Raw genomic sequence first — 27,623 nt, forward strand, 5'->3', positions numbered from 1 at the left:
TCCAATATAAAATGATCTGCAGGGATCTCTTATTCATGATAGCAATGTTTGAGCATAACCACTAATAAAAACATACTTAGACATTCCTATTTTTTATCAAGCTAGCTACTCCAACTCATAGCAAGACAAACACGCACAAAAATATTTCAATTATTCAAACTAAGAGATGGAAAGATGTAGCTGATCCACTCAGGTTTAATTTGGACGGCTACATTTCTTTCTAATTTCACCGTGAGATCCAGTACGGGGATCTATATCTCCCATCTTAATCATTGCTGCAGCAAAGTCAGAAAAGAAGATATCAGGATTATTACTGTAAGTTCTAACCAACGAATCCGTGGATTCACCACTGAACAGCACTTGATCAGAGTGGAGGAGACCCTTTTTGTTCATGAGGTTTTTGTAATAATTATTGTCAAAGACGTTAGGAGTTTGGACATCTAGAGGTGCCAAATTGTCGTCTCCTGTAGCGACCGGGCACATCTTTTGCCTCATGGTAGCAAATGATTTGTCAATATTGGTCTCGTTGTATATTCGATCTCTAAAAGTCTTGCACTTTGTTTGCCCTATTGTGTGGGATCCTGCCACCAAAGTTTAAAACAATTTCAAATTAATAACAATAACAATAATACAGAAAAAAAAAAATCTGACAGCTTCTTTATAATAATGGTCACTTGCAATCGCAGGCTGCATAGCATCAAAAACATGATTTTCATATTTTTGCTGTGATGCATTGCAATTTCTAACGATCTTTCAGTCTCTATCTATCTATGGAAAAAAAAAAAAAACCTGATAAGGCAACCATGTCCGTAGCAGAGAGGCCTTTAGATTTAAATCGTTGGATGAGTTGGCTAACAGATGAACGGTCAGAAGGGAGGCTCTTTTCGGCAGCATTCATGCTAGCTGTCTTTGAATCTCTCCGTCCAAGTTTTACCTTCCAATATGGACCTCCAAGCTGCATGGAATTAATTAACGGTATAGTTTTCATGAAAAGACAATCATCCTAAAATTAACAATTACTCTATGATTATGCGATATTTAATTAAGATGTGAAAATCATGTGGAGAAAAAAATGAGCTTAAAAAGATATTTAATTAAGATGTAGTAATGATGGGAGCAATTACTAAACTATGGCTAATTATAACTCTTAAGGTAAGTTTCAAATGGTAATATAGAGAACAAATTTACGTACGGACAACATAAGTAAAACAATTAGAAAGAGTTGATGACTTACAAGAACAGTGGAATCACGGGCAGCAATGACCACGATATCAGCACATGAAACTATACCTGGACAGACTTTCTCCAACTTAGACTTGATTTTGGCGACGACATTGTATCCCCTCACAGAATTATTATTTGGACCTGCACCTTGTTCTCCCTTGAAAGTGGCGGTGTCTTCCAGAAGTATAGACGCATCACAACCCTGTTAAAAATGTCATGTAATAAATATTCATATTAATCTTCAAAAGATACACATAAAACACACCTCTCATAAAATAAAATAAAATTACATAAACACACACACACAAAAGAGTGAATTGTTTAATATTGCACATCATCAAAAATTGATTTGGAATCTTAATATATATGTTCGTTCCCCTTTCACATTCAAGTGAGAGTGAGACTTATCTATATAACCAAAATGAGACAACGATGGAACAGTTAAACGAATATTGTCAATATATATATATATTCTTTTCCAAGTTTGTTTGCTCCCCTAGCTAGATAATTCTTTTATTTTTGTTGCTATGATCTCTTTATCAGTAGTCCAGTCCCTTTCAAGATATAACAGTGAAATAATAAACATTACTGATAGATGATATAATATAAATATTTTAAATTTTTACTCAAGAAATAATAAACATGATATTAATATAAGAAACTTAACCCCTAAATACTCCGTATCATCCCTGTATAAGAATAGGAGGGAGGTTATCATATCACGCATGAGGCAAGCAAAGAGGAATTAAAGTGTATATTGAAAGAGAGTTCGTGTGTGCGTTTTACTAGACAGCCAAGTTAAAATTAATCTAAGCAGAGTTAAACGGAGGAAAAGAGAATTACTTTGACAAAACAATCATGAAAGAACAAACGAACAAGAGAAGCACCCATCCGGCGTTCTTCAGCTATTGCAGATTGAACAACAGATTTCACTGTTCCGAAGAGTTGTGGGCAACTTTTATCATAAAAGTCTGTAGAGAGGTTAGCTGAGGAGCTACTTGTGTAGATCAAAAGCAAAGCTAATGTAACAGTGACCATGTAAGAAGAAAAGGAAGTGCTAGAACTGCTGGTTCTAGCCATTTTGCTTCTTTGTTTTAATGAATTAAGGAAGCGTTTGTAAGCTAGGAGTGTCTTGAGTACAAGATTGTTGGAAATATCAAGGTATATGTAGGGTTTAATGGAGGATTTTTCTTGACAATAACGATTCCCACGTCAAAAAAGAATTTAGAATGAAATAAAACCAGACAAAATATCATCAACTAATATACCTAAATTGATTGATAACGATGAAAATATGGAACCATAAAACACGTATATAATGAATTATGTGATTTGAACCAGTCTAATCAAATTTAAGGTTCATTAACATTACGAATTTATCATTTTAATATATGGTGTCCAGCTAACCTATGTCCTTGGGACAATTGTATAAGAAGCTGCACTGTCACTTAAAATTCTGACAAATTTGAAAAGAAGAAGAAGAATAATCAACAGAGTCAGCTGTCACAGGAAATAAAAAATAAATTCTTTGGATTAATTTGTCCCTTAATTACTTATCAGACACTAGAATCTATTGTATGTTTTCATAGAAGTTATGGAAATTTACCTTCGAAAACTCATAATTTACAGAAGATATAAGTCAAGATAGTTATTTTTGTTGAGTATACGACCAAAGTCCCACATTGGCTAGAAATAGGGAGGATCAAGAGTATATAAGGATGGACAAATATCTTTATTGGTATGAGGCCTTTTGGGGTATAGCCCAAGAGCAAATCCATGAGGACTTAGGCCCAAAGTGGACAATATCATACCAATGTAAAGATAGGTGATGTCCATAATCCCTAGTAGCTAATCAGTGGAGCATTGTTGGAAGATTTCAGATCGAAATTGTAAATTGTTTGGTTCTCTTTGTCACTGTTAGAAAACTAAAACCATTGGGAGCACGTATTAAGGCAACAGTTTGGTTTAAATTTGGTTCACCAATAATTAATTTTGTGATATTATCATTCAATAACGACATGGAAAAACCTGTAATTCACGTTTAGGAATCTTGACGAATGAGAACTCGCGCATGAAAAATAAATTCTTGTCTTATTTATGGAACGAAGAGTCATATATGGTGACATGGTATTTTGACAAGTTATTTATACTTTCTTTTTTATAATAATTGAGGATTTATTATCAATGGAGAATATTTTTATTAAGAATAGTCAAGAATCATGTGAATGAAAAGAATAATTTTTTTTTTTATTAGTAGAAAAAAAAATGAAAATCACCTTTTAGTATTTTGATTATTAAAAACTCTAAATAGTCTTAGAATATGAGAAAAAAGACTAATTTAAGATTTTGTTTTTAACAAGAAAGATTCCCACATCAACAAAGAATTTAGAATGAAATAAAACACAAAATATCATCAATTAATATAACTAAATTGATTGATATATGGTGTCCAGCTAACCTATGTACTTGGGACAATTGTATAAGAAGCTGCACTGTCACTTAAAATTCTGACAAATTTGAGAGAAAAAAGAAGAAGAAGAATAATCAACAGAGTCAGCTGTCACAGGAAATAAAAAATAAATTCGTTGGATTAATTTGTCCCTTAATTACTCATCAGACACAAGAATCTATTGTATGTTTTCATAGAAGTTATGGAAATTTACCTTCGAAAACTCATAATTTACAGAAGATATAAATCAAGACAGTTATTTTTTTGGTGGGCAATTAACAAAATCAGAAAAATTGTACGAGGGAGCCTCCTAGCTAATCAGTGGAGCATATATGCATGAACTATATTTTGGACATATTCGCGACCTCCGAATACGATGCTGCAATAAAGTAGAGTAAGTCGATAAAAAAATATATTCTTTAGTCTTTGACAGTACAATTCCACAGAACAAGAGAAGAAGAAGCAACATCAACTGGACTTCTTCGCGAGTCCTTGACAGTGCAATGTTTCTAATCATAATCACTATACAATTACTTGATTTTGATCTGTTTAATTAACAGTTCTGACTCATTTATTCTTGATAATTCCCTGTCGAAGATTAATTCGATAATTCTTTTAAGATGGTGGAAATATTTAAGCAAGTAAAAATGGCTTATAATTAACAATTTCTAACAAAAGGGTTTCCACAGACAATAAGGGGTGTTTAAGATCCAGAGTTTTCAAGAATTATGAAATATTTTCATTTTATATTATTTTATTTTATATATTTTTTAATTATTTTAATGCATTGATATTAAAAATAATTTTTTAAAATAAATTAAAAACTTATCCTGTTATTGTCATGAGTGACGGTCTTCTCAAGTAACATGGGTATAACAGCTGTCAATACGAGAACGATTGATCAGTTTGTGGGGCTAAGTAAACGCACAATTGGACAACACCATTGTTGGAAGATTTCAGATCGAAATTGTTTGGTTCTCTGTCACTGTTAGAAAACTAAAACCATTGGGAGCAAATATTAAGGAAAATATATATATATTAAGGCAACACTTGAGGGTCTAGCTCAATGGTCAACTGCAAGATTTGCTTTGCGACTGTCCCGAGTTCGATCCTCAAGAGTACCAGCCTGTCACCTCCGCGATGGCCTACTGTTCAGTGGGAGGGGACTCCTATAGTCGTGGTAAGCGCGTCTGATATAAATTAAGCAAGTGTGTTTTACAACCATTGATCTGGTTTAAAAAAAAAAATATTAAATGCAACAAAAAAAAAGTTTTGTTTAAATTTGGTTCACCAAATAATTAATTTTTTTGTGATATTATCATTCAATAACGACATGGAAAAACCTGGAATTCACGTTAGGAATCTTGACGAATGAGAACTCGCGCATGAAAAATAAATTCTTGTCTTATTTATGGAACGAAGAGTCATCTATGGTGACATGGTATTTTGACAAGTTATTTAAATTTTATTTTTTATAATTAATAAGCCTGGAATTCACGATAGGATTTATTATTAATTGGTGTCAGTGTCATAAAACTAATGACAAACTTTGACGAAGTCTTTCTTCTTTCAGTATTGCAATAATAATCGAGGATTTATATTTTCTTTCAGTTTTATTATTAATTTATTATGATTTAAGGCAACTTTTTGTTAAGAGGAAAATGAAAAGGCCACGTTAATATCTTATGCATTATCATATGATTTTCTCTGTTTTTACTAATTAAATAAGTTGAAGAAATTGGGAGGATTGCTGATTCATATTGTTCGAAGACATATTTGTTGCAAATTTGACATAAAAAAAACTTAGATAAAATCTAATGAAAGATTATTTTTATTAAAACAATATCTCCTGGTGGAAGAATTTATTAAATTACTTTAAATATACTAAACACGTATAAAAATTATTTTTAATATCAAGATTATCTAAAAATATTATAAAAATATTAATTTTAAATTAAAAAAATAATTTAAATCTTTTTAAAAAAACGAGTTAAACTTAAACTGCATTTACAAATAAATGATTAACATTCAGGTTTTTATCATTATCATCCTTATTCAGAATGGACAATTCTAGAGTCGACCTCCACCTGGATACCTCTTGAACCATGTTCCCATGTCATTTCGAGGCCTAATTTAACAGCCCAAAGTTCAGCTTTGACGGCAGTTCCCCATCCAGCTCCAGCTTCAAAACCTTCCAGCAGTAAAAGCTAAAAACTGCTTGCTTTCGCCAAAAATCTCCAGTGAATTGACTGCCTGAACAAGGATTTTCTGGTAAGTGGAGGCCTCAAGGCACCCATATTGGTACCCACCTACCAAGCTTTGATCAATAAAAACACTCTTCCGGTCCTCCTTTGATTGTCCGTTTTTCGTTTTTAGAGATGTACTAGTTTACAGCCACGCGTAATATGCTTAGGGTCAATTTTTTATTTTTTATTTTTTATTTTAAGTAACATTAGGTGTAATTTTGAGAGCTTGAAACTAAATAAGTATATGTATATAAATATTTGATTTTTATTAAATATATGAATTAGCATAATTTTTATTTAAAATATTCTTACCAAAAAATAAGACAATCTTATGGTTCTTTCATTGAATTTGATATGTGGTAACTTGATTTATTTGCAAAATCAAGTCAGGATTTGTACTTTACGAGAGCATGAATTTAGGTGTTAATTACGGAGCAAGATTTGATTATTTAATGCTTTAAAAGTATTGCATGTTTGCAGCGTCATAGCGATCATCCTTCTAAATTGAGATCGTCGAGAATGATATAGGTGGAAAAAAATAAGAAATTCTTGTTTTTTATCAATAGAAAAAAAAAATGAGAATTGCCACCTAATATTTTGATCACTAAGAACCCTAAGTGGTCTCAAAGTCTGAAAAAGGCGATTGATTGTGTAAAAGAAAGATATTAGCACCCCTAATACGTTTTACTTGAGGTAATATGCATTGTTTATTTGTTTGATATATAAAAAAAAAAATTGTGTTTTCTAACCATTAGTTTGTCTAAGATTTAAGAAAAATTATTCTCAGTAAGGAGATCATTATCTTATCAGATTAAAAACCTAATTGTTCTAATGCCAACAAAAAAAATATCTTTTTATTTAATATATATATATATATATATATATGTCAAAGTATTGTAGATTTGTTTTAAAAAAAAAATTCCTTAAATAACTATAGGATTTTTAGCCATATGCAAGAAAAAAAATATTTTTGATTTTTTGGGCTTTTTTTGGCAAAAACTTATTTTTTCTTTGTAATGAAACTAATAAAAATAGGCTTAAAAGGTATTTGTCAAACACATCCTTAAACCCAAACACCCTTTAACAATTTTTATGGAAAGCCAAATAGGGTATTAAACACTTTGACTCACCTATTCATTTATTTATTTTCACCCAACCTAACTTGGTCGAACTGAATTTTTTTTTATTTTTTTTCAATATTTTCTGATTTTTTTTGTTTATGTGGGGGGCTAAAATGAATAACAACAAAAGTACCTATGTTTTGTTTTCAAAACGTTGTTAAAGAATTCTTATGGGTGTGTAGACTTGATCCAATTTAGTTTTGTTTTTTGTGTGGACTTTAAGCGTAGATAAAGGAGACTTGAGAGCTTTTGAGAGAACATTCTTACTTGAAGTGCTTGTCATATAGAGAATTTTGTATCTTCAAAAATCTTTTTGAAATTGAAAGAAATAAAATCTATCTACCGGATGTTTTATCTAGTCCGGGTTTAAAATTAAATATATGAGATTTTTCTTGACGTAAATCACTGAGCTTGATCAGCCTAAATGTAAGTAAAATGTATGACTAATAAAAAAAAATATGAGGATGAAATTAAAAGAAAAAGACACTCTCACCTCAACTCCTTATCTAACCGTGCTTTAAAACAAAACATGTAAGATTTGCTTGATACAACCTAGTTAACTTGATCGGCTTAAAGGTAATTTGCACTACTAATAATTAAAATCTAAGAAAAAAATTGAGAAAAAGAAAAAGAAAAAGAAAAAGAGATGATAGTTATTATTAAATAAAAAAATGTTTTATTATTCATACAAAGAGTGAAGCATGTATTTATGACCCATATCTTTTAGATTCTAAGAATAATCATGGTATTTGCATTAGATAAAAAAACAATTTTCATATCTTATCCTCATTAATTATTTATTTAGTTATAATTGATTATAAGAAATATAGATTGATTAGAATAAAATTTCTCAATCTTGCTCCGTTAGGATCCAAAACATTACGTAATTGGTGGGTTCCATGCACGAAAGAAAACCAAAATGATCTCCTCTAAGTCAATGTTAGGAATTACACGGCATCTTCATGTCTCCTTAACTTGCTAATTTTTTTCAATTAGACAGAAGTTATGAGGGTTTTGGTCAGTGCGATCAAAGGTTATAGTGACAAAATCTTTTTTTAAAAAAATCAACATCCTTAAAATTAATCAAAATACTCTTTTCATAATATCTCTTATTCATTGTTGCAATCCAAATTTAACTCCATTCTTCTAATAATATTTCACACTTGCGAATACATTTCTAGTTTTTCATTCTATATCTCATACAAACAATCAATCAAGTCTTACCTTAGCAGCAAACCAAAAAAAAAACTTATTTCAAATTTATGGAAATTAATTAATAGATAGAAATGAGATCATCAAGCTTCACTCTAGTTTAATTTGGCTTGCTACATATCTTCCTAATTTCACCCTGGGATCCAGTAAGGGGATCAATATCTCCCATCTTAATCATGGCTGTGACGAAGTCAGAACTGAAGGTTTTAGGATTCCTGCTGTAAGTTCTAACCAAAGAATCTGTTGATCCACCATTAAACAGAACTTGATCAGAGTGAAGGAGACCCTTTTGGCTGATGAGATTCTTGTAGTAATTGTTGTCAAATGCTGTAGGAGTTTGGACATCCAAGGGTGCTAAATTGTTGTCTCCTTTTGGTCCAGGAAATGGACATTTCTTTTGCCTCGTGTTAGCAAATGAACTATCAATGTTGGTCTCATTGTATATGCGAGCTCTAAAGCTTGTGCACCTTGCTTGCCCGATTGTGTGGGATCCTGGTACCAAAGTTAAACAGCTTTAGAATGAAGCATTTATGTCCTAAAAAAGACTGTAATATATAGATATTTAACAATGGTAACAATATTTGCTTAGCATTTATTCTGTATTTTTATCTCTATTTCTTTAATCAAACAAATTTTTTAACCTTATACTTTTTCTTTCTTTCTTTTTTGTCTCTAGTCAGCACAAATTTAAAGCCAAGAAACGGCAAAGAAAAACAACCAAAAGCTCGCAATCAAACGTACCTAAATTATAGTAATCTTATTGAAGATATTTCTTGTGGAAAAAATCTCAACCACTGGATTGAATTTCATAGGATCCATTAGTATTATAGTGGATTCATTCATCCGATGAATGAGATATTTTGAAAAATGATTTTTGGAAGACTATTCGGCATAATTAGCATATTACTCGATTGTGTGTGTGTGTGTGTGTGTGTGTGTGTGTGTGTGTGTGTGTGTGTGTGTGTGTATGTGTGTACCGGATAAGGCAACCATGTCCTTGACGGAGAGGCCTTTACTATTAAACCGATTGATGAGGTTGCTAAGCGTAGAAGTTGGAGGAGGGATGACCCCACTGTTGGCAGCAGAAAGGCTAGCTGTCTTGGAATCCCTTCTTCCAAGTTTTACATCCCAAAATGGACCTCCAAGCTGCAAGAAATTAACAACAGTACTCTCAACGAAACATCGAACAAAAAAACTTGGAGGAAATTAATGGAAAGAACTTTCGATTACTTACAATCACAGTAGAGTCACGAGCAGCAATGGCTACGATATCAGCACATGAAACTATGCCTGGGCAGACTTTCTCCACCTGAGACTTAATCTTGGCAACAACATTATATCCCCTCACAGAATTATTATTTGGACGAGCAGTTTGTTCTCCAGTGAAGGAGGAAGTATCCTCCAGAAGTATTGACCCATCACAACCCTGTCAGAAAAGTAAATAAATTTTCCCAGAATGTTAATTCTTACAAGTAAATAAATTAACTCTCAAAAAAAAAAAGAGAGAGGTTTTTTTGTGTTCCTAACACGTATATATATTACTCGTACTTATTCTCTGATCATCATAAAAATCCTTTTATATATTTAACTCTTTTCACTAAAAATATACTGTTTATGTGATTCAGTTAAAGAAAACAAATCAAATTTTACAGAAGTCATTATAATTCGAAGTAATGGACGACAAAAGTTACTGCTAGTCTCTTCAGGAATTAGGGAGAAGGAAAAGTGAATTGATGTAACAAATGAGACAAGGAAGGAAAAGTGAAGAAGTGTCAATCACCATGATTTCAGCATGTCTATATAATTGTACTAAGTTTGTTTTTTAACCATATAATTCTCTTACTTTTGCTGTTCATGATAAGAAACACATATTTTATGCACAGCAGTCCCTTTCAAGATCTAATTGTGTTGGTCACATTATTCGCCAATATAATAATCCATTCCAACAAACAATTACCCAGGAGTGATAGTTTTGACTTTTTGATGTTTTTTAAAGTAGTTTTATATCTTGAAAAAACATTAAATTAATAGCTAGCGAGGGGTCTGCTAGCTATTAGACTTGTGGTTAGTGTTGTGGTTGATTCTGAAAGAAAAAATTCAAAGGATTTAACGCCATGTAAGAAATTAACCACCTAAGCTAGCAAAGTAAGGAAGAGTTAAGTAGAGAGAGAAGGAGAATTACTTTGACAAAACAATCATGAAAGAACAAGCGAACAAGAGAAGCACCCATCCGGCGCTCTTTTGACACTGCAGATTGAACAACAGATTTCACTGCACCAAAGACTTTTGGACAACTCTTGGAGTAAAAATTTGTTGAGAGTTGAGCTGAGGAGTGACTTGTGAAGATCGCAAGGAAAGCTAACGTAAAGATGACCATACAAGAAGAAAAGGAACTAGGTCTAGCCATTTTGCTACTTTGCTAGCTACAATGGCTTCTAAGCAAGCTTCTAGCTGAGTGTGTTGAGCTCAAGATGGCGGAAAGGTTGGGTTATATATAGGAGGTTAATGGAGGCTTTTCTTGGCAAGGCAGGTAACCTAATCTAAAAATCAAAGGACGGGAAAAAAAAGACTAGTACTAGTACTACATGCATGCCATGGTATGACAATTTCTACGTCTAGAAAAAAAAAGCAGACAAAATACATTGATTCGTTAGGACCTTGATTCTGATTGATTGAAAAAGAAGACACTCCTCCATCCAAGAACACGTTCATGTGAATTGAACTAGTCGAAAAGTTGATGCAGCTAACAGCCAGCCTAACGCCATATTTGTCAAAAATAGGGTCCATACACATTTAATTAAATATTAATAATTCACCATTACTATTAATGATTATTGTTTCCTTTGGAATCTAATCTTGGTTTTGCTGGGACGCCATGCTTGTGGAAAATAATAACCTGGATATTTGAATAGGTGGTATTAATTTGGACTGGTCATCGGATAAAACTTACTGGTTGGTAGGATATATATATATATATATATATAATAGTTGTGCCGGAATCCCCAATTAAGGTGACAAGGTTAAAATTGTAGATTTCAATTATGATATATTACCCCCAAGTTTTTGAAGGAGTTGATGAAATTGGAGGAATAATTACTTTCTATGAGTTGAATAAAAATATTTTTAAAACATAATATATATAATTGTTCACATCATGTAGAATTAGTTAGTATTTTTATTAAACTTGGTTAATTTGATCAACTTTGAACCTTCAAATTTTCATTAAATCTTTTTTTTATCAAAAAGAAAAACAAATCATGGATATTCCATTACTATAATCCATTTGAATTTCGTATTTTCTTATGAAAAAACCATAAGAAATATTATGATAACTAGAAATGCTATGATAGAAAAAGAAAAAAGAAAAAGTCCAAGGAAACCTGCTTCAAAGTAATAAAAATAGTTAAACAATAAATACCTATACTAGTACTATTGAAATTCAATAAATATAATATAATTATTTAAATTTTTTACTCGATAAATAATACAAAAAAAAAAAACCAATAATACAGTGTGATCCCTATCTGCAATTTAGTGACCATGTACCAAACAATTTCCTTTTCAACAATTAACCCTTTTTTTTTTTTTTTTTCTGGTGCCGGGAGGGTAGTTGTGTTCCATTAAATTATTATTTATTTATTTATTTATTTCAATTCAACATTAAGAACGCTGCTCCTCGGAAGCAAAACATGATCGATGACAGACACTACACTTCCACTACAAAATGCTATATGCGTTAGTGGTGTGAGCGGAAAGTATGGTTATTATGATTACATATATAAGATGAAAGATGTGAGAAAGTTCGAAAAATAAATACGAAATATTAATAATTTAATAGTTTTTCAATATAAATATATTATCACAGAAAACACTTTTATCATACTACCAGGTGGGCAAGCATGCACGTGTTTAGAGTTGAACTTTTGATTTTAAGTCTAAACTAAACTCCAGTACTATATCCTTGTTAATTTCATTGCTTTAATTAACTGATCTTTGTATTCTAGGTAATTTTAATTTATATTTTTTTAAAACATTTTCACCTGACTGATAAAAATACTTTCTTGTAGGAAAAATGACACCCAACCTGGCTTATTGAAAAAAATAGAATCTTTTTTTCACTTGGTGTTAAAATTTTGTAGTTTATCATTTAGCCTGTTTATTTGTTGGAAAAAATGAATGAATTATTTTTCGATGTTTGATAGTGTAGTGAAAAATAATTTCTAATATTTTGTTATGTCATGAAAATAAGATGAAAAATAACTTATTAATGTTTTATTTTTTTTTCAAGTTTATTAAAATAAAAAGGAACAAATCTTACAAATTAAAAAGTTAAATGAGAATGAAATTGAAAAAAAATAATTTCATACATTATCTCAAATAAAATAAATAATAATAAAAATAATAGAGATCAAATCTAACAAATAAAAAAAATTGAAAAGATCAAGAAATTAAAATAATAATAATTATCATTTCATAAATTATTTCAAATAAAATAAATAACAACCAAAAGAATAAAGATCAAATTTGATAGATCAAAAATTTCAATTAAAAAATATAAGAGAAAAGCAAATAACAATTATAAAAAAAAAAAAACCAAAGTTAATATAAAAATCAAATTGTAAAAGATAAAATTAAAAAATATATATAAAAAAAAATAATTATATATATATATATATATCAATCAAAATTTTGAGAACTAAATTTGATATAATTAAAATAATATAATATTTTTAATTTTTTTCACAATTTCAAAAAATATTTTCCAACCAAAATAAAAGAAAAATATTTTTCTAAAAATCAAACCAAATTTTTTTTAATTTTTTTTAATAACAAATAAATATAAAAAATTTTAAAAAATATTTTTCACCGAACAAACAATACCTTAATGTCCCTTCGGCTTTTTCAAAAGAGGTCGAAGTTCTCTTCTCTTTTGCTACTCCTGTGACATGAATATTAGCCATAGAAACTTTTGACTACCAACAAGGACATAATTAACTCTTATACAGTTGGCACCAGCAATATGGCAACATATATTCTAGGTCTTTGACGTGGTTTTTCCTATGTTTTTAGTTACTTTTCTAAAGTGATTTTAATTTATATAAAAAAAATATTAATTTAATATTTTTTTTTATGATTTTGATATATTATTAAAAACTGAAAAAATTATTTTTATATATTTTTAAATAAAAAATATCATATATCACAATATCAAACATCTCTAACCAAAATTAAAATATTATAAGACTTCTTAATTTATATTCAATAAAGAATGTGCGATAGATTAGATTACCTATAATTTTTTGGTTTTCATCTTAGTAAAAAATTATATGATAAAATAATACAATATAAATAATATTTAGAAAAATAATATAATTTAAAGATTCATAAATGACATATGTGATTCGCAAGTATAATTTACAATTTTTTTTAATTGTAAAATTGATAGACATAAGATTTAATAAGAAAAAAGCAGAGAGAAAATTTTTTTTTCAAAAACACACAAATTCTCCAATTATAACATCATCAATATCATTATAAATATGAAGGTCATCAACAATAATAGTAGTAGACTAAGTAACTCAATGACATATTTGAACGGCTTATATAGGCCACACCATTTATTGTTAGTGACTTTTTTTTATATTAAAAAAAAAATGATACAGGCCTTATCAGGGTAACTAGCAAGCTAGATGTCATATGCAAGGCATCCTTTTCACTTGCCGACATTTTGATTTGTCAAAGATAACAATTACCAAAAGAATGGCAGTATTTATGATTACATATACAATATAATTTTCTTATCTTAATTACCAATTGAATCTGATTTGTATAATACGTGAAGAAAAGTCAGAACCTACTCCTTGACAAATTATCTGCTTAAGATTCCAACATTTTTCCCATCAATGTAAAAATATTAATTTAATTTCACTTTTTGAAATTAATATGACCTATAATAATTAGTCCTTGAGCTTATATGAAATGGCAACGCCCTTCTTACAAGAAATATCTACTCACTACATACCCAGTAAGAGTACATGCCAAGGAAAATGATTAATTGGGCCCTTTTTTTGAAAAAAAAAAAAACAATAAAGGTATTATTCAACAAGTTTTCACGTGGAAAGTTTCTTTGTTAAAGTGTTTTTTAAATTATTTTTTAATAATTTTAATATATTAATATTAAAAATAAATAAAAATTCTAAAAAAACCATTATTTTAATATATATTTTTTAAAAAAACACCTTAAACCAGCAAATTCCCTTTGTAATTTCATTTTTAGGTAAACATGTCATGTAAAACATTTTCTTGCATACTTTCTCTTAAATTCAAATTCAAATCCAAAATAGTAATCACGACTAAGCTCACTGACAATAACTTTATTGTAAGTGCTGGATGCTTCAAATAGAAAATTCGTTAAAACGTACCATTCAAATTATTGCCGGCGGCTCTTTCTTGCAAATAGTCAAGGAACTGTTTCAAAGTTAAGGAATTTAAGTACAATTGCTTGCAAAGCTGCTAAGGATTTGGTAAAAACTGTGAACATTATGGTCAAAACAAGATGCTACCTCATCTATCTGAATTCAATTCAGCCTGTTTTTTTTTTTATGTTTTAAAAATATTTTTAAAAAAATTTAAATTATTTTATTTTTTTATTAATTTCAAAATTAATATATTTTTAGTATTTTCAAATCATTTTAATGTGTTAATGTCAAAAATAATTTTAAAAAATAAAAAAAATTATTAACATGCATTTTAACACAAAAAGTTATTTGAAAAACAATCACAATTACATTGCCAAACAAGCTCGGTATTCAAAAGCATTATTTACCTGCAAAAAATAATGTGAGGTTATTGTACAAATCTCACTTGACCTTCTACAAGAACCCATTAAACAAAATCTTTTTTTAGATTTAGAAAGTGTTTGGAAATTATAGAGAATTCATGTTTTAAAAAAAATTAATTTTTTTTTTGTTAAAAAATTAATTTTTTTGTATTTTAGATCATTGTCATATGTTGATTTTAAAAAATAAAAAAAAATGATTATTTTAATATATTTTAACATAAAAAATATTTTAAAAAACAATTATAATTACACTTCTAAACATACCTAAAACAGTGGTAATCGAATTTGGGAAATCCTCTTGTATTTAAGCAAGGAAGGCTCTTATCGCTATCAATATACATGAAATCTCACCAGACGGCCATAAATTGATGGCATGCGACATAAATGTATAATTTGACAAGAGGGGCTTGAAACTCCATGTGCATTTATTGCGAGCCAACAACTTGATTTAATTAGGTTTACCAATTGCATTGTTTTATCTTATATATAAAAAAAATTCATGACATTGGAAAACAATTGGAACACGTTAGGAATCATTGACCAAACTTTATTTAATTTAAATGAGGGTTAGGGGAATAGTAGATGGGGGGATATGCTATTTTAATGAAGAATCATCATCCATCTTCCACGATTATTTGACAAGGCATCATAAATTTAATTAACTAAAAAAAATCAACTCAATCTCTTTTATAATATAGAAATTCTATATATCTAAATCAAATTCTTACTAAAGGGATTGTTGACTTTTTCAAAATAAAAAGTACACGAGAATATGTTTTCTCTATCTCTATCTATTTTGTTATGAAATAATAACAAAAAACTATCTTATATAGTGTTTAGTTGTGAGACAAAATATACATAAATAGTATGATAGAGAGAACATTTCTTTATGTACTTTGTTTTGAAAATACAAAAATTTATTAAAAAACTATTATATGGATAAAAAGAAGAAATTTGTTGTGTCAGTTTCTATTTCTTTTACCAAACAAATTTTTTTTTAATATTATCGTTCTTTTTTTCGAGACAGTAGTCAAAAGTAACTTTACTATTAATAGAAACTAAGCCTTGTGGGGAAATCATTGTAGAATTTTTCATTATTTATCCTTGATCTCAAAAATTATTTTGGATTTGAATAGTGATTTTTTTAATTTTTTTTAGTTTAGTCAAAATTAGCTTCAAACCTTTTTAAAAAACTTTGTTAGGTTGATTTTTTTGATTTTTTGAGCTGTTTTTTTTTTTGTGGTTATGTATAGGTTTATCAAGGTATTTATTTCAGGGTGTTTTTTATGTGTTTTGAGTTAAAAATGGATTGAAAATAAGTTTTTAATAGAAAAAACTAAACCCTTAATTTTCTAGTGACTAAAATCTACAAAAAGCAAATGACGAGTTGTCTGTTGTTTTTTTTTTTTTAAATGTCATCCATCCCTTTAAGAAAAAAAAAAAAAAAGATAAACCCGGGTGTGCGCGAATTGGGTTGGAAGGCCCACGTGTCTAGGCTATGTTTTTTTAATGCCAGGCCCATGCAAAGAGGCTCTTTTTATTTGTTTGTTTGTTTGTTTTTGCTTAGTTTATATTTGGTTTTAAAAAGAATCGATAAAAACAATCATTTGACCCAATTGAGTTCATTAGCCAGGTTACAGGTTTAACGATTTAATCTACAACATCTAGGCTATTATTTATTTTTCTTTTGTTTTTGTTCAATGCTTTTGTTGTTCCTTAATTTTTTAAAAAATAAAAATTAAACTTCACTCTTTATTATTGATGATCTATTTTTTTTTTTAATTCAAACCTAAAAAAAAATGATTTTAATCATTTATTGTCAATGATGTACCTTTGTTATCTCGTCCTCGTGTGCCTATCATGATTCATTACTTTTTATAAATAGGTTTAATACAAAAAATCTATTATACGCTTTATTATCACCTAATTAAGATCTAAAAAATATGTTTCGTTGAATGAAAATAATATTCTAAGAAATATAGTTTTTAAACACAATTAAGTGTATGTTCTGTATTACAAGATTAAATATCTTAATCTTAGTTGTTTGTTGATTAAATATTAATTTAATTAACTAAATATGTGTATAAATATTTTGATTTATAATTGATATTTTTTTTATATATCCAAAAATGAATAAAAGAGCTTGCATATTTATTTTTTATTAAAAAAAATAACTTTTCAGACAAAGCACTAATACAAAATTAGTTATACTCATTCTTGACACTCAAAACATTCATTGTTATATTCAAAATTTTTATTTTGAAAGCATAATGAAACATCAACTGAAATACCATGGATCAGTTAAATTTACCATTCAAGTGATGGACTAATTTCGAAAATTAATTGGAATTTGATTAGAAAGAAGGGATTTTCAAGAAGTTATAAAATTCGTATTAACTTGAGATGATAGCACCGTCCTCCGATGAAATGGACATGGTTGATAGAAAAGTAAGCCCATAAAATTTGAAAAGTTTAAGCCCAGACATCCTTTCACAGCCCGGACCATATTTTAATATCTAAAGCCCAATTAAAACCAAAAAAAAATCTAACGGTGAGCAGCACACAGAAAAAATAGAAATTTCACTTCGAATGAACTCACCGCAGCGTCTATCAGCGCGTCCGCGCAGGCCGCACTTACCGGAGAATGAAAAGCCACCGCAACCGAACCCAACCGGCAACGACCTAGAGTCATCTCTCCTCCAAATCTTCACCGATCACCACCACACCTCCCTTCTTCTCCGGGAAACCACGGGTGAGTTGCAATTTTTCTCCCTCTCTGAATTCGGATTTCAGAGTTTTAAAATTTTAGGGTTTTAGTGATTGAGACAGAGAAAGCGAAGAAAGAAGCGGCGAGAGTGGCGGATTTGTTGGTGGATAAAGTGAATGGCGGAGTGCAAGAATCGTTTGTTAATGAGAAGAGAATTGAGATGGAGATTAGAGGTTTAGCAGCAAGTATTGTAAGGTTTATGAAGCAGAGTGATCAGTGGCTTGCTGCTACTCATTCCATTAATACTGCTATTAAGGTCTGTCTTTCTCTTTATTATTCTTATTTATTTTTTTAATTATTGGGATTTTAAATTTATAATTGAATTGTGGATTAAAGAATTCAAGTGTGATTTTGCAATCAAGGAAGGTGAAGAACCATGTCCATGCTAAGTGTTTAGTTGCAAACGTGCTCATCTAGGGCTGTGTGTGGCCTCCATGAGCAGTGAACCTCGCAGATACATGTGGGTTCGTTTACTTCTTGGATGATTGCAGTCGCGACTGCATTTAGCATTGCTCATTTGGAAAAAAAAAAGGGGGTTATTATGGATTGATTTTGAAGTCGCCCCACATGCGGGTTAGGAATCCTGCTTGTGGACCTCACCTTGATGCTTAGACGTGTCAATTTTGTGTTTTCATGGACAACTATATGTACTAAGTAAGAAGGAATGATTTGGTTAAGGAATATTGATGGAGTGAGTAGTACTAATTCTTTTGTTGCTGTTTTAAGTTTCAACTCAAAGTGTTTTCTTTTTTCTTTTTCATGCTGTGCTATAGGAGATTGGGGACTTTGAGAACTGGATGAAGACAATGGAGTATGACTGTAAAAGCATAACCACTGCGATACACAACATTCACAAAGAATGAACTTAGAGTTGAAAAGTATGTTTTTTACTATATTTCACTGAATGGAGAAATTTCTGCCTCAGACAGATCAGTTACCACAAGTTTGTGTTTACTGTAAACTTCATCATGTTTGCTTTAATAGTTCTTTATTGTATTCATGTACTATTGTCGTGTTTTTTAATAAAACAATTCTTTGCAATTCTACGTGCCCAACTGATGTGTGGATTTGCTGCTTATGTGAGTGCATGTGTTTGTCATTAGCTGGAGTGCAAAGTCAGATCCTTTGAATCCAAATTAATGGAGAACTCCTCAGAATGCTTTCTATAACGATGCCAATGTCCTATGGAAATCTTAAGCTATGTTCCTCATCTGCCATCCAATCAATGTGCCACTGTTTGTACCATATCTTTTTATCTTTTTTTCTTCCAGGTTGTTTATATAAATTCATTACAGAAATGACTTGTGTGGAGGAGCACAGAAGCAAGACAAATGAAGAACAGCTCATTTGCAAATACTGAAAGGTGGAGTCTTTTGCAATGGCTGAACCATGGATCATTTATGAAGTGTGAATGATTTGTGAAGTGAATGCTTCATTATCTACAAGTGAATGGCGGATTGTTTGCAAGTTTGAATGATAGGTCTTTTGTGAATGGGGTGCCATGGCCCCCATCATGGCAAACAAGTAGTTTAATTCAGTCTTCTAACTGAATAAAGTAGTTTGCAAGTAAACAACCATGTTCATCTACATAAAGTTTGATTTACAAGTCATCATTGCAGCAGTCCAGGATATTCACCAGAATGATTCTATGTATTAATAATTCTTCACAATAATTTCTATGCACTAATTAATATGTTCTTTATTAACCTTTATTCAGTTTCATATCACACTGAAATTCAACATATTGATATCTTGAGGAAGCTTTTAGTCTGTTTCTCATCCACCAAGCACACATTGTGGGAACTGGTTTCTAGCCCAAACACTTAGCTGAGAAGAAGGCTTGTCTAGTTTAAACCAGCTGGTTAAGTTAATTCAAAATGTTCCATCACACCATCTATTTCCTTCATATATAATATAACCAAACAAGAAAAAATCTTTTTAATAATCATACAATCCCCTAATGGAGGGATTCTTTCTTGTTATACAGAAGAGGTTTTGATCTCGAGATCTCTTAGAAGAGAAGAGATCAGATCTCTTAGAAGAGAAAGGATACTAGAGCCAGCTGAGCAACAGTTCATCATCGGCTCTCTCATGATAATTTGATAGAAGAACAAGGCATGTTGCAGCCCTCAATTATACAAAGAAACTCACACCTACCATGCAATAGATGCATCGTCCTAGGTACCGCCTATGAATGTAAGAGGCAGGTTATATATTAAAAAACCAAATCAAATATGGCAACGTGCAGGACACTTACTTTGTAAATGCAGTGAACCTGAAATGTTAATATGTGGTCAAACAATCCTGTTGGAAGAAGGAAGCTCCAGAATGTCAGCTTCTTATTTGATAGAGTGGAACATCTGGTAATCTCTGGGCCATGAAAGCGTACAATTGATGAATGTAAATGCACCAGTTGCTACTAACTAAAATATTATAATATACAGATAGAACAAACAGAAGTGATATTGTCATCGTTTCTGCCTATAAATAGACATGCTTCTTCGTTCTAGCACTTGCACTGCAATTTTATATAAACTTTCTGAGCTTAATAACTATGGCTGCTCTACAATCTTTCTTGTATTTTGCAACATTAGTGGCTATTTTGATCCCTGTAAGTGCACAGTTGACACCTGACTTCTACGACAAAGTGTGCCCTCAGGCCCTGCCAATCATTAGATATATTACTAAGCAGGCAATCCTGCGTGAGCCACGTATGGGAGCTTCGCTGCTTCGAATGCATTTTCATGACTGCTTTGTCAATGTAAGTTTACTTCAAGCTTAAACTTCTTCACTTTTCTATTGCTCAATATAGCAGACGTAGATGTTTAATGTTGCTTTGGCTTCAGGGTTGTGATGGATCAGTGCTTCTAGACGACACAGCCAACTTCACCGGCGAGAAGACTGCCCTGCCCAATTTGAATTCACTTAGGGGCTTTGAGGTGGTTGACCAAATTAAATCAGCTGTTAACAGAGCTTGCTATGCCAATGTGGTCTCATGCGCAGACATTTTAGCTGTTGCAGCTCGTGACTCTGTGAACCTTGTAAGCAGGCATTGATTTTTTTATAGCATAAATCCAACTGTTTTTTATTTTCCTCTTCTAAGAGTTTTCATTTCATTATGATCTTTATTTTTCTGCAAGAATCATATATTAATGAATCAAGCTTGTTTTTGTGCTGCAGCTGGGAGGTCCTGCGTACAAGGTGTTACTAGGCAGAAGAGATTCAAGAACTGCAAGCAAAAACGATGCAAACACCAATCTTCCTCCCCCATTTTTTAACTTCTCACAACTTCTCTCTAACTTCCAATCTCATGGGCTAAACCTGACGGACCTAGTTGTCCTCTCAGCAGGCCACACCATTGGACTTGCTCGGTGCACCACTTTCCGCAACAGGATTTATAACGACACCAATATAAACTACAATTTTGCTGCTTCCTTGAAAATTCGCTGCCCAAGAACTGGAGGGGACAATAACACGAACCCTCTTGATTCAACCACAACAAGATTTGATTCACAATATTTCAGGGATTTGCTTGCCAAAAAAGGTCTCCTACATTCTGACCAAGAGCTGTTTAAGGGTGATGGTAGTGGTAGCGATCCGCTAGTGAAGTATTATGGTTACATTAATCCAGACAGATTTCTGACTGACTTCTCTGCTTCCATGATCAAGATGGGAAATATGAAGCCCCTCGTTGGAACTAATGGAGAGATCAGAATGAATTGCAGAAAAGTTAATAACTAGCTCGATATCGAATGTGCGTTGCCTTGTTTCATTGAATGGGCAAGTTGAAATTGTCTCATTGTGTTTATTTCAATCTTTTCGTTCGTTTGTTGCTTACATAATGTCATTTCATATGTAAAATTGTTTCCGGATTGAAGAAATATTTATCAAAATTAAAGAGCTGTATACCTCCGTCTTCATTAACGCAGAAGACATTAGAAAAGATGACTAGTAGCTTAATTTATGAGGAAAGCCAAAAATGAAATAATTTTAATTATGTTCAAACAACTCATAAAGGTGCAGGCAAATGAGGCCCAATTGGAGCTGTGCAGGAGGCTTTGATGTAGGGGATAGGGCCCTCTAGCTCATTGGCAGGATATTTGACAAAATATTTGAAAGAGCTTGGAATGAATCCACTCCCTGTTGAATTCGGGATTTCACAGCTTGAAAGGTAATTTGCCAAGTTAAGTCCATTGAGAGATTTCTTGAGGAATGCACTAAGAGAATTTGTTATCTATCCCGAATATAGAGAACTGATAGATTCTCAAGTTTCCAATTCTACAAGTTTCGAGGAATGTAACCGAGAGTTGATAAATAGAGTAATATTTTAATCTTCTAAAAAATTGGAGTTAGAAAAAAAACTTGGAACTTTCATATTTTTCATAACATGGAGTCTTGAAAAAAATGAATTTTCAATATAAACTCTTATATTTTTCAATTTTAATTTTTGATGTTGTTTATAGACTGACATCTAGTCACACCATCTACTGCCAAACCTCATGCGTCCTTCAGTGGTCTTGTGAATTTGCATTAAAAGAAACATTCCTCAGCCTCTCCTATAATTAGTCAAGAGTATTCTCCAAGCCGGCAACCCCTAGACAGATGGTAAATGTGACTTTAGTTATGTCCCATGTTAAAGCACCCAATTTACTTACAGCAATCGAAACAGCTTGGTTTTTCCTATGGCAATTTCCTCCACAGAGAAAACAATGGAGTTCTTTAGCTCTTCACTTCATAAAAAAAAAAAATGCTAAATTTCCTGGAGAAAATTATGGGGCCACAGTTGGCATAAGCGCCGGAAACATCCAGTGTGAAGGCGAAAAAAAAAAAAAAAAAAAAAACACCCACACACGAGTGAGGAGAGAGGGAGGAAATGGAGTTCATTTCAATCAATCCAGGAAATGGTTCAAGAGTAATATGACTGTCCACACGGTATCAAATGAAATGAGATACAAAGAATCGAACAACATTATAATATCCCATGATATCTTGACATCCAATTGGAATGACCTTTACATTCCATTAAGTTCTATATCACCACAAAATCCCATGTTAAACAAAGGACCCTTACAAATTGCATCAAAACCAGGGTGCTTCCCTTTCTGGAGAACCCTATGAATAAATAATTAGGAATTGACCCCACATCATGAATGGAATGAATAATGAAATCAAAATAGAAACCTTCTCTAAGTGACTGGATGTCAGTCTATAAACAATCTACCACACAGGCACACCATGGACAAGTCAGCTAGTCAGCAGCCAGTTTACATCAAAATGTGGTGCTACTTTCACTTGCAGAAAGCGAGGGGCCTTCTGACTTTACAATATTTGATCCTTTGTTACTGATATCAAGCCCCTGCAACCGTCCGAGAGGGTCATTCTGCATATAGTCTGAGAGGCTCTGAGAATCAACCTGATGTATATGGCGGGTGGACATACTAGATGGAGAATGAGTAAATGAAGGTAATTGCATGTTTGGGTGACCAGCAGGTCCTGGTTGCAAAGGAAGTGGGAAAAAGTTGGACCGGGTGAAGGGCATTTGGTGCATTCCCAAGTTGTATGAATCGGAAGGGCTTAACATTTCCCCAGTGGCAATCTTGAGCCTCTCTACTTCCTTCTTCAGTGCTTCATTCAGAGCTACAGAATAATAAAAAACAAAATAAGATCTACCACTATTTCAACCAAATATGATGTCCTAGCATTAAATAACAAATTGAAAAGAAGAAATGACCAAAGAAAAGCAAAGAGCACGTATCAGGTAGTACACGTGATATAAGGAGAAAGCAGGCATCCCACTTACCATCACGCAATTGGGCCTGTTGCTCCATAGCTTGTAACCGAAGCTTAAGCTCTGTGTTTTCTGTGCTTAGACCAGTAGTGTCCCTCTATATGAGAAAGAAGAGAAACAGGATCATCATCCTGACCAAAATCCAAAAGTAGCAGAGAACTAAAATTGGACTAAGCACTGTGGCAGACAATGAAGTGACGTGATAAGATGAAACTGATAGAAAAAAGAAATGGTGTTCTTAATTAGAAGTACTGAAAATTCAATGATAATGCAAGAGATGTGGACAAAGTAAATCTTTACTTGCAATCTTTTTGCATCTTCAAGCTTGCCTTGTGAAAGAGCTTTCTTGGAGAGGAAGGTTTTGTGATCCGATTATTAGCTAAACAAAGTTTCATCACCATCCAATAACAAAATCATTTACTATATCATAAACAAAATATTTTTGTTTGTCTAGGCATTAACATGATCATCCATCCAATGAACATGGATCATATATTAACGAGAGCCATCCTTGCAGTAGACAGATGAGGTATAGATAGGTTATACAAATATAACCAGGGTAGAAAAAATCCATGCTGAAATTTCAACTTACAAGCACAAACCTGAAATAGAGATAGTTGTGCAGAAAGAGTGGTTGCTTCTGTTTGGAGGGTTTGAACTTTGCGCTCGAGTTCTAGTATGTACCGGGCCTTCCTCTCTTTAGAGCGAGCAGCAGACTGCCTATTTGCCAGTATCCTGTGAACCAACAACTATGCTGTCAGGATAAGCAAAAGAGCTGACAGATTTTTTGAAGAAAAATAAATCCAGAGACGAGTATGCATGTCTTTGCTTGTCTTCGTTTATACATTCAAAATCATCATTAAAAGAAAACTATGAAAAGTATGTTTGAGGTGGCTATACTTTTAAACATTTAAATGCCCTTTAAAATTCCCAATGTTAAATGGTAGATCAAATCACCTAAAGCAGAACACTCACTAACATTTCTTAAATCCCACCGTATTCCAACATAACTTAAATCCCAGGTATGATAAAGTGGTCGGTGAATGGCATGTCAGTATAAGATGAAGAAAACCACTAAAGCTCACAAGCCAATCAAAACCTATATCAGACGGTAACCCGGTTTCTTAAATTCTTCGTAGGGTTCAATTATATACTAGAGTATCCATGTGCCACCAATACTATACAATTCATCACTATTCAATATCAGACAGTGGCAAAAAACTCTTAAATCCCACGATCCAACAATTCAACAGGAAGGTCAAAACATTGACAATTTAACAGTAATGTGACAGATTGTGACAAAGTTTGACAAATCAAAACCAAGATTCTAAACCCAAAAACAAAATTTTTAAATCCAGCACGCATCACACTTTCCCCATCTTCCACACCCAAAATCAACAACAATTAAACCATAAAACGAAAAACATTACACTATCTCAAATGGAAAACAAACGCACACCCTTTTCCCACAAAAACCTATAAAAGTCAAAACGTTAAGCAAAACCCATAATCAGAAAACAAAAAAGTTCGCACCTTTTAGCTCTTTTAGGATCAATAGACCAAAGCTCGGCTAACTTATCAGGCGGCATTGCTTTCTTAGCCTCCATCACCTCTCCCCCACCAAAGACACTCCCATCCACCGAATAACTATGCCTATGCTTAGGCCTAGAAGTACCGGAACCGGGACCCGACCCGAACCCGAAACCCCACCTTTCTCTCCATTTATGGTATTATCATTGTCATTCTGATTTCCCACTCCAGTTTCATTCCCATTATTGCCTCCAGTTAGCTTATCAACATCGATGTAGGTAGAGAACAAATCATCCTCTGATCCGATCTCTTCTAAGCTTCCAGTTGAAGACCCACCATTACCATTACCATTACCATTACCATTACCAATACCATTACCATTACCATTACCGCCATTAATTTGATCTGAGGGATGGAGATCCATCATCATCGTTGTCATGTCTTCTGGTAATCTAAAACTCATCTCTGAATGTGCCCTCCGATGGTGGGCTCCACCTCGAATGTTGTTGAACATTGAAGAAGAAGATGAAGAAGAAGAAGTTGATACAGTGGGGTTAGGGTTGGGGTTGTAGGGTTTTGGTAGATCTGAATTTTGTGGTGGTTTAGATAGTGGATCTCGAGTTTCCATTGAAGAAGAAATGGTTGAGAAGCGAAAAAGGAGAAAAAGAAAGAAAAAGGCAAGGTTTTGATTTTTTATTTTTCTTTGGTGGAGATGTGTAATAATTAATTATTAGTGTGAAGTGTAGTGTTGTGTCGTCTGTCGAAGCCTTTTTCTGTTCTGAGATTTTAATGATTTTGGTCGGAGTAAATAAGGTTTCATCTGCCTTTTGTCTTGTAAGGGCGGTTCCGGTTAAGATTACTCTTAAAAATGTTCTTTTTTAATATATTAAAATAATATTTTTTATTTTTAAAATTTATTTTTTTATATATAATAAAAATAATTTAAAAAATAAATAAAATAATTTAAAATAAAAAAAAATTAATTTTTTTTTAAAAATATTTTTAAAAACAAAAAAATAAACAAGTACTTATGTTTGTTTATTAACATTGGCAATATTTTTATTTTTTTATATATCAATATATTAAAATTATTTAAAAATCTAAAAAAATTAATTTTTTTTTTTATAAAAATTAATTTAAATTTATTTAAAAAATTAATTATTTTAATATTTTTTTAACTCCAATCCAGCTAGGCTACGCGGTAAGGCCATATGATTAATTAGTTATTTTTGTACAAGTATAAAATTTCTGTTACTAGTTGATATATATGGTATGGTAGCGGAATATTTATAATTATTAAGTTTGGTCAGGCTTAATGGATTTAATTTGAATTCAAAACTTGAGATAGAAGGAAATTTTAGTTAAATTATATAAGAAATTTACTTGACATTAACCATGTTAAAAATATTCCAAACTCAATGGGATCAATATCTTCTAAAAAAGCAAAATGCTACTATTTTAATAAAAATAATTAACTTGATACTGATAATTTAGGTTCTTTCTAGGTTAGTTTTTGAATAGGATCTAACAATTATTAGCATGTTGCATTGTAAATATTATAATAAACCAACATATTAATTATCAATTATCATGTCAATAATTTTTCTTGATTAATCTAGGAGTTTTTCTATAAAGAGATCCAAATGTTTTTAATCAAGATATATACTCATTTGTTAATAAAACATGAGGAAGTAATTTCATGAGTTAGTTTAGCAAAATGCACAATAATGTGGGGAATAGGTGTTTAATATGAAGATTAATTTTGTGAATTCCTTGAGATTTAATCAAGTAAAAAACTTAAGAATTTCATAAAAAAAAAAGAGAGTAAATTTTCATCAAGTTTAAGAATTTTTAGCTTTTGTATGAATGAATTACTTTTTTTTATTTAATTATGATTGATCGTGTATTAAAAACCTTTTTCATTAACAAAACCTATTGGCAACACGAACATCCTCTCTCTTTCTCTCTCAATGTATATATTTCTCATGATTTCTTCCTTTCATTTTTTTTTTTATTATTATGATGTCTTTAATTTGGAAATATAAAATCTAAGTTAAACAAGTTAAATATGAAAGAGAAATAATAATAAAACCTATGAAAAACACAAACATGGAAAGAGAAGGAAAGAAAAAGGGTAAGAATAGAATTTCACCTAAAAACTTTTAATAACTTAAAAGAATGATTATATTTGTCTCCTTTTAAAGATTCCCGTGAAAGAACTATGGTTTACATCTAAAACTATATATATTTAAAAAAAACATAAAATTTATGTGTTTTTGTAAAAAAACAATTTTAGTTGCGGTTTTCAAAAATTAGATTTTAAAAAATAAGTTATTTCGTTAAGGCTGTTGTGAGAAATTTTTTTACATACAAAGTAAATGAAAAACATGTTTTTATAAATGAAAAGTAAGTCATTTTAGTTTCTATAAAATCAAAATTTGAAAC

General features: G+C 31.3%; 5 protein-coding genes across 5 annotated transcripts; 2 read left to right on the forward strand and 3 right to left on the reverse strand.

Annotated features, from left to right (window-relative positions):
- On the reverse strand, positions 1–2,411 carry LOC118054020 (peroxidase P7). The gene is made up of 4 exons (XM_035065454.2): positions 2,068–2,411; positions 1,235–1,426; positions 790–955; positions 1–581 (listed from the first exon to the last, which is right to left on the reverse strand). The coding sequence occupies exons 1-4, from the start codon at positions 2,302–2,304 to the stop codon at positions 196–198; spliced, it is 981 nt and encodes a 326-aa protein (XP_034921345.1). The 5' UTR covers positions 2,305–2,411; the 3' UTR covers positions 1–195.
- Positions 2,412–8,119: 5,708 nt separating this feature from the next.
- Positions 8,120–10,733, reverse strand: LOC118054021 (peroxidase 4). Its single transcript, XM_035065455.2, has 4 exons — positions 10,435–10,733; positions 9,487–9,678; positions 9,230–9,398; positions 8,120–8,744 (listed from the first exon to the last, which is right to left on the reverse strand). The coding sequence occupies exons 1-4, from the start codon at positions 10,657–10,659 to the stop codon at positions 8,353–8,355; spliced, it is 978 nt and encodes a 325-aa protein (XP_034921346.1). The 5' UTR covers positions 10,660–10,733; the 3' UTR covers positions 8,120–8,352.
- A 6,905-nt stretch (positions 10,734–17,638) lies between these two features.
- LOC118054023 (biogenesis of lysosome-related organelles complex 1 subunit 1) lies at positions 17,639–18,901 on the forward strand. Its single transcript, XM_073404003.1, has 3 exons — positions 17,639–17,845; positions 17,911–18,116; positions 18,634–18,901. The coding sequence occupies exons 1-3, from the start codon at positions 17,683–17,685 to the stop codon at positions 18,721–18,723; spliced, it is 459 nt and encodes a 152-aa protein (XP_073260104.1). The 5' UTR covers positions 17,639–17,682; the 3' UTR covers positions 18,724–18,901.
- LOC118054022 (peroxidase RIP1) lies at positions 18,662–21,803 on the forward strand. Its single transcript, XM_035065456.2, has 4 exons — positions 18,662–18,803; positions 18,964–20,621; positions 20,707–20,901; positions 21,041–21,803. The coding sequence occupies exons 2-4, from the start codon at positions 20,415–20,417 to the stop codon at positions 21,599–21,601; spliced, it is 963 nt and encodes a 320-aa protein (XP_034921347.1). The 5' UTR covers positions 18,662–18,803; positions 18,964–20,414; the 3' UTR covers positions 21,602–21,803.
- Positions 21,804–22,807: 1,004 nt separating this feature from the next.
- Positions 22,808–25,978, reverse strand: LOC118054024 (transcription factor RF2b-like). Its single transcript, XM_073403871.1, is given in 5 exon segments — positions 22,808–23,497; positions 23,661–23,745; positions 24,251–24,383; positions 25,182–25,342; positions 25,345–25,978. Coding segments are annotated over 5 exon segments (1,209 nt in total). The 5' UTR covers positions 25,807–25,978; the 3' UTR covers positions 22,808–23,129.
- Positions 25,979–27,623: the final 1,645 nt, after the last annotated feature.

The sequence above is a fragment of the Populus alba genome, chromosome 13 (genome assembly GCF_005239225.2).
Source record: "Populus alba chromosome 13, ASM523922v2, whole genome shotgun sequence".
Lineage (NCBI taxonomy): Eukaryota > Viridiplantae > Streptophyta > Magnoliopsida > Malpighiales > Salicaceae > Populus > Populus alba.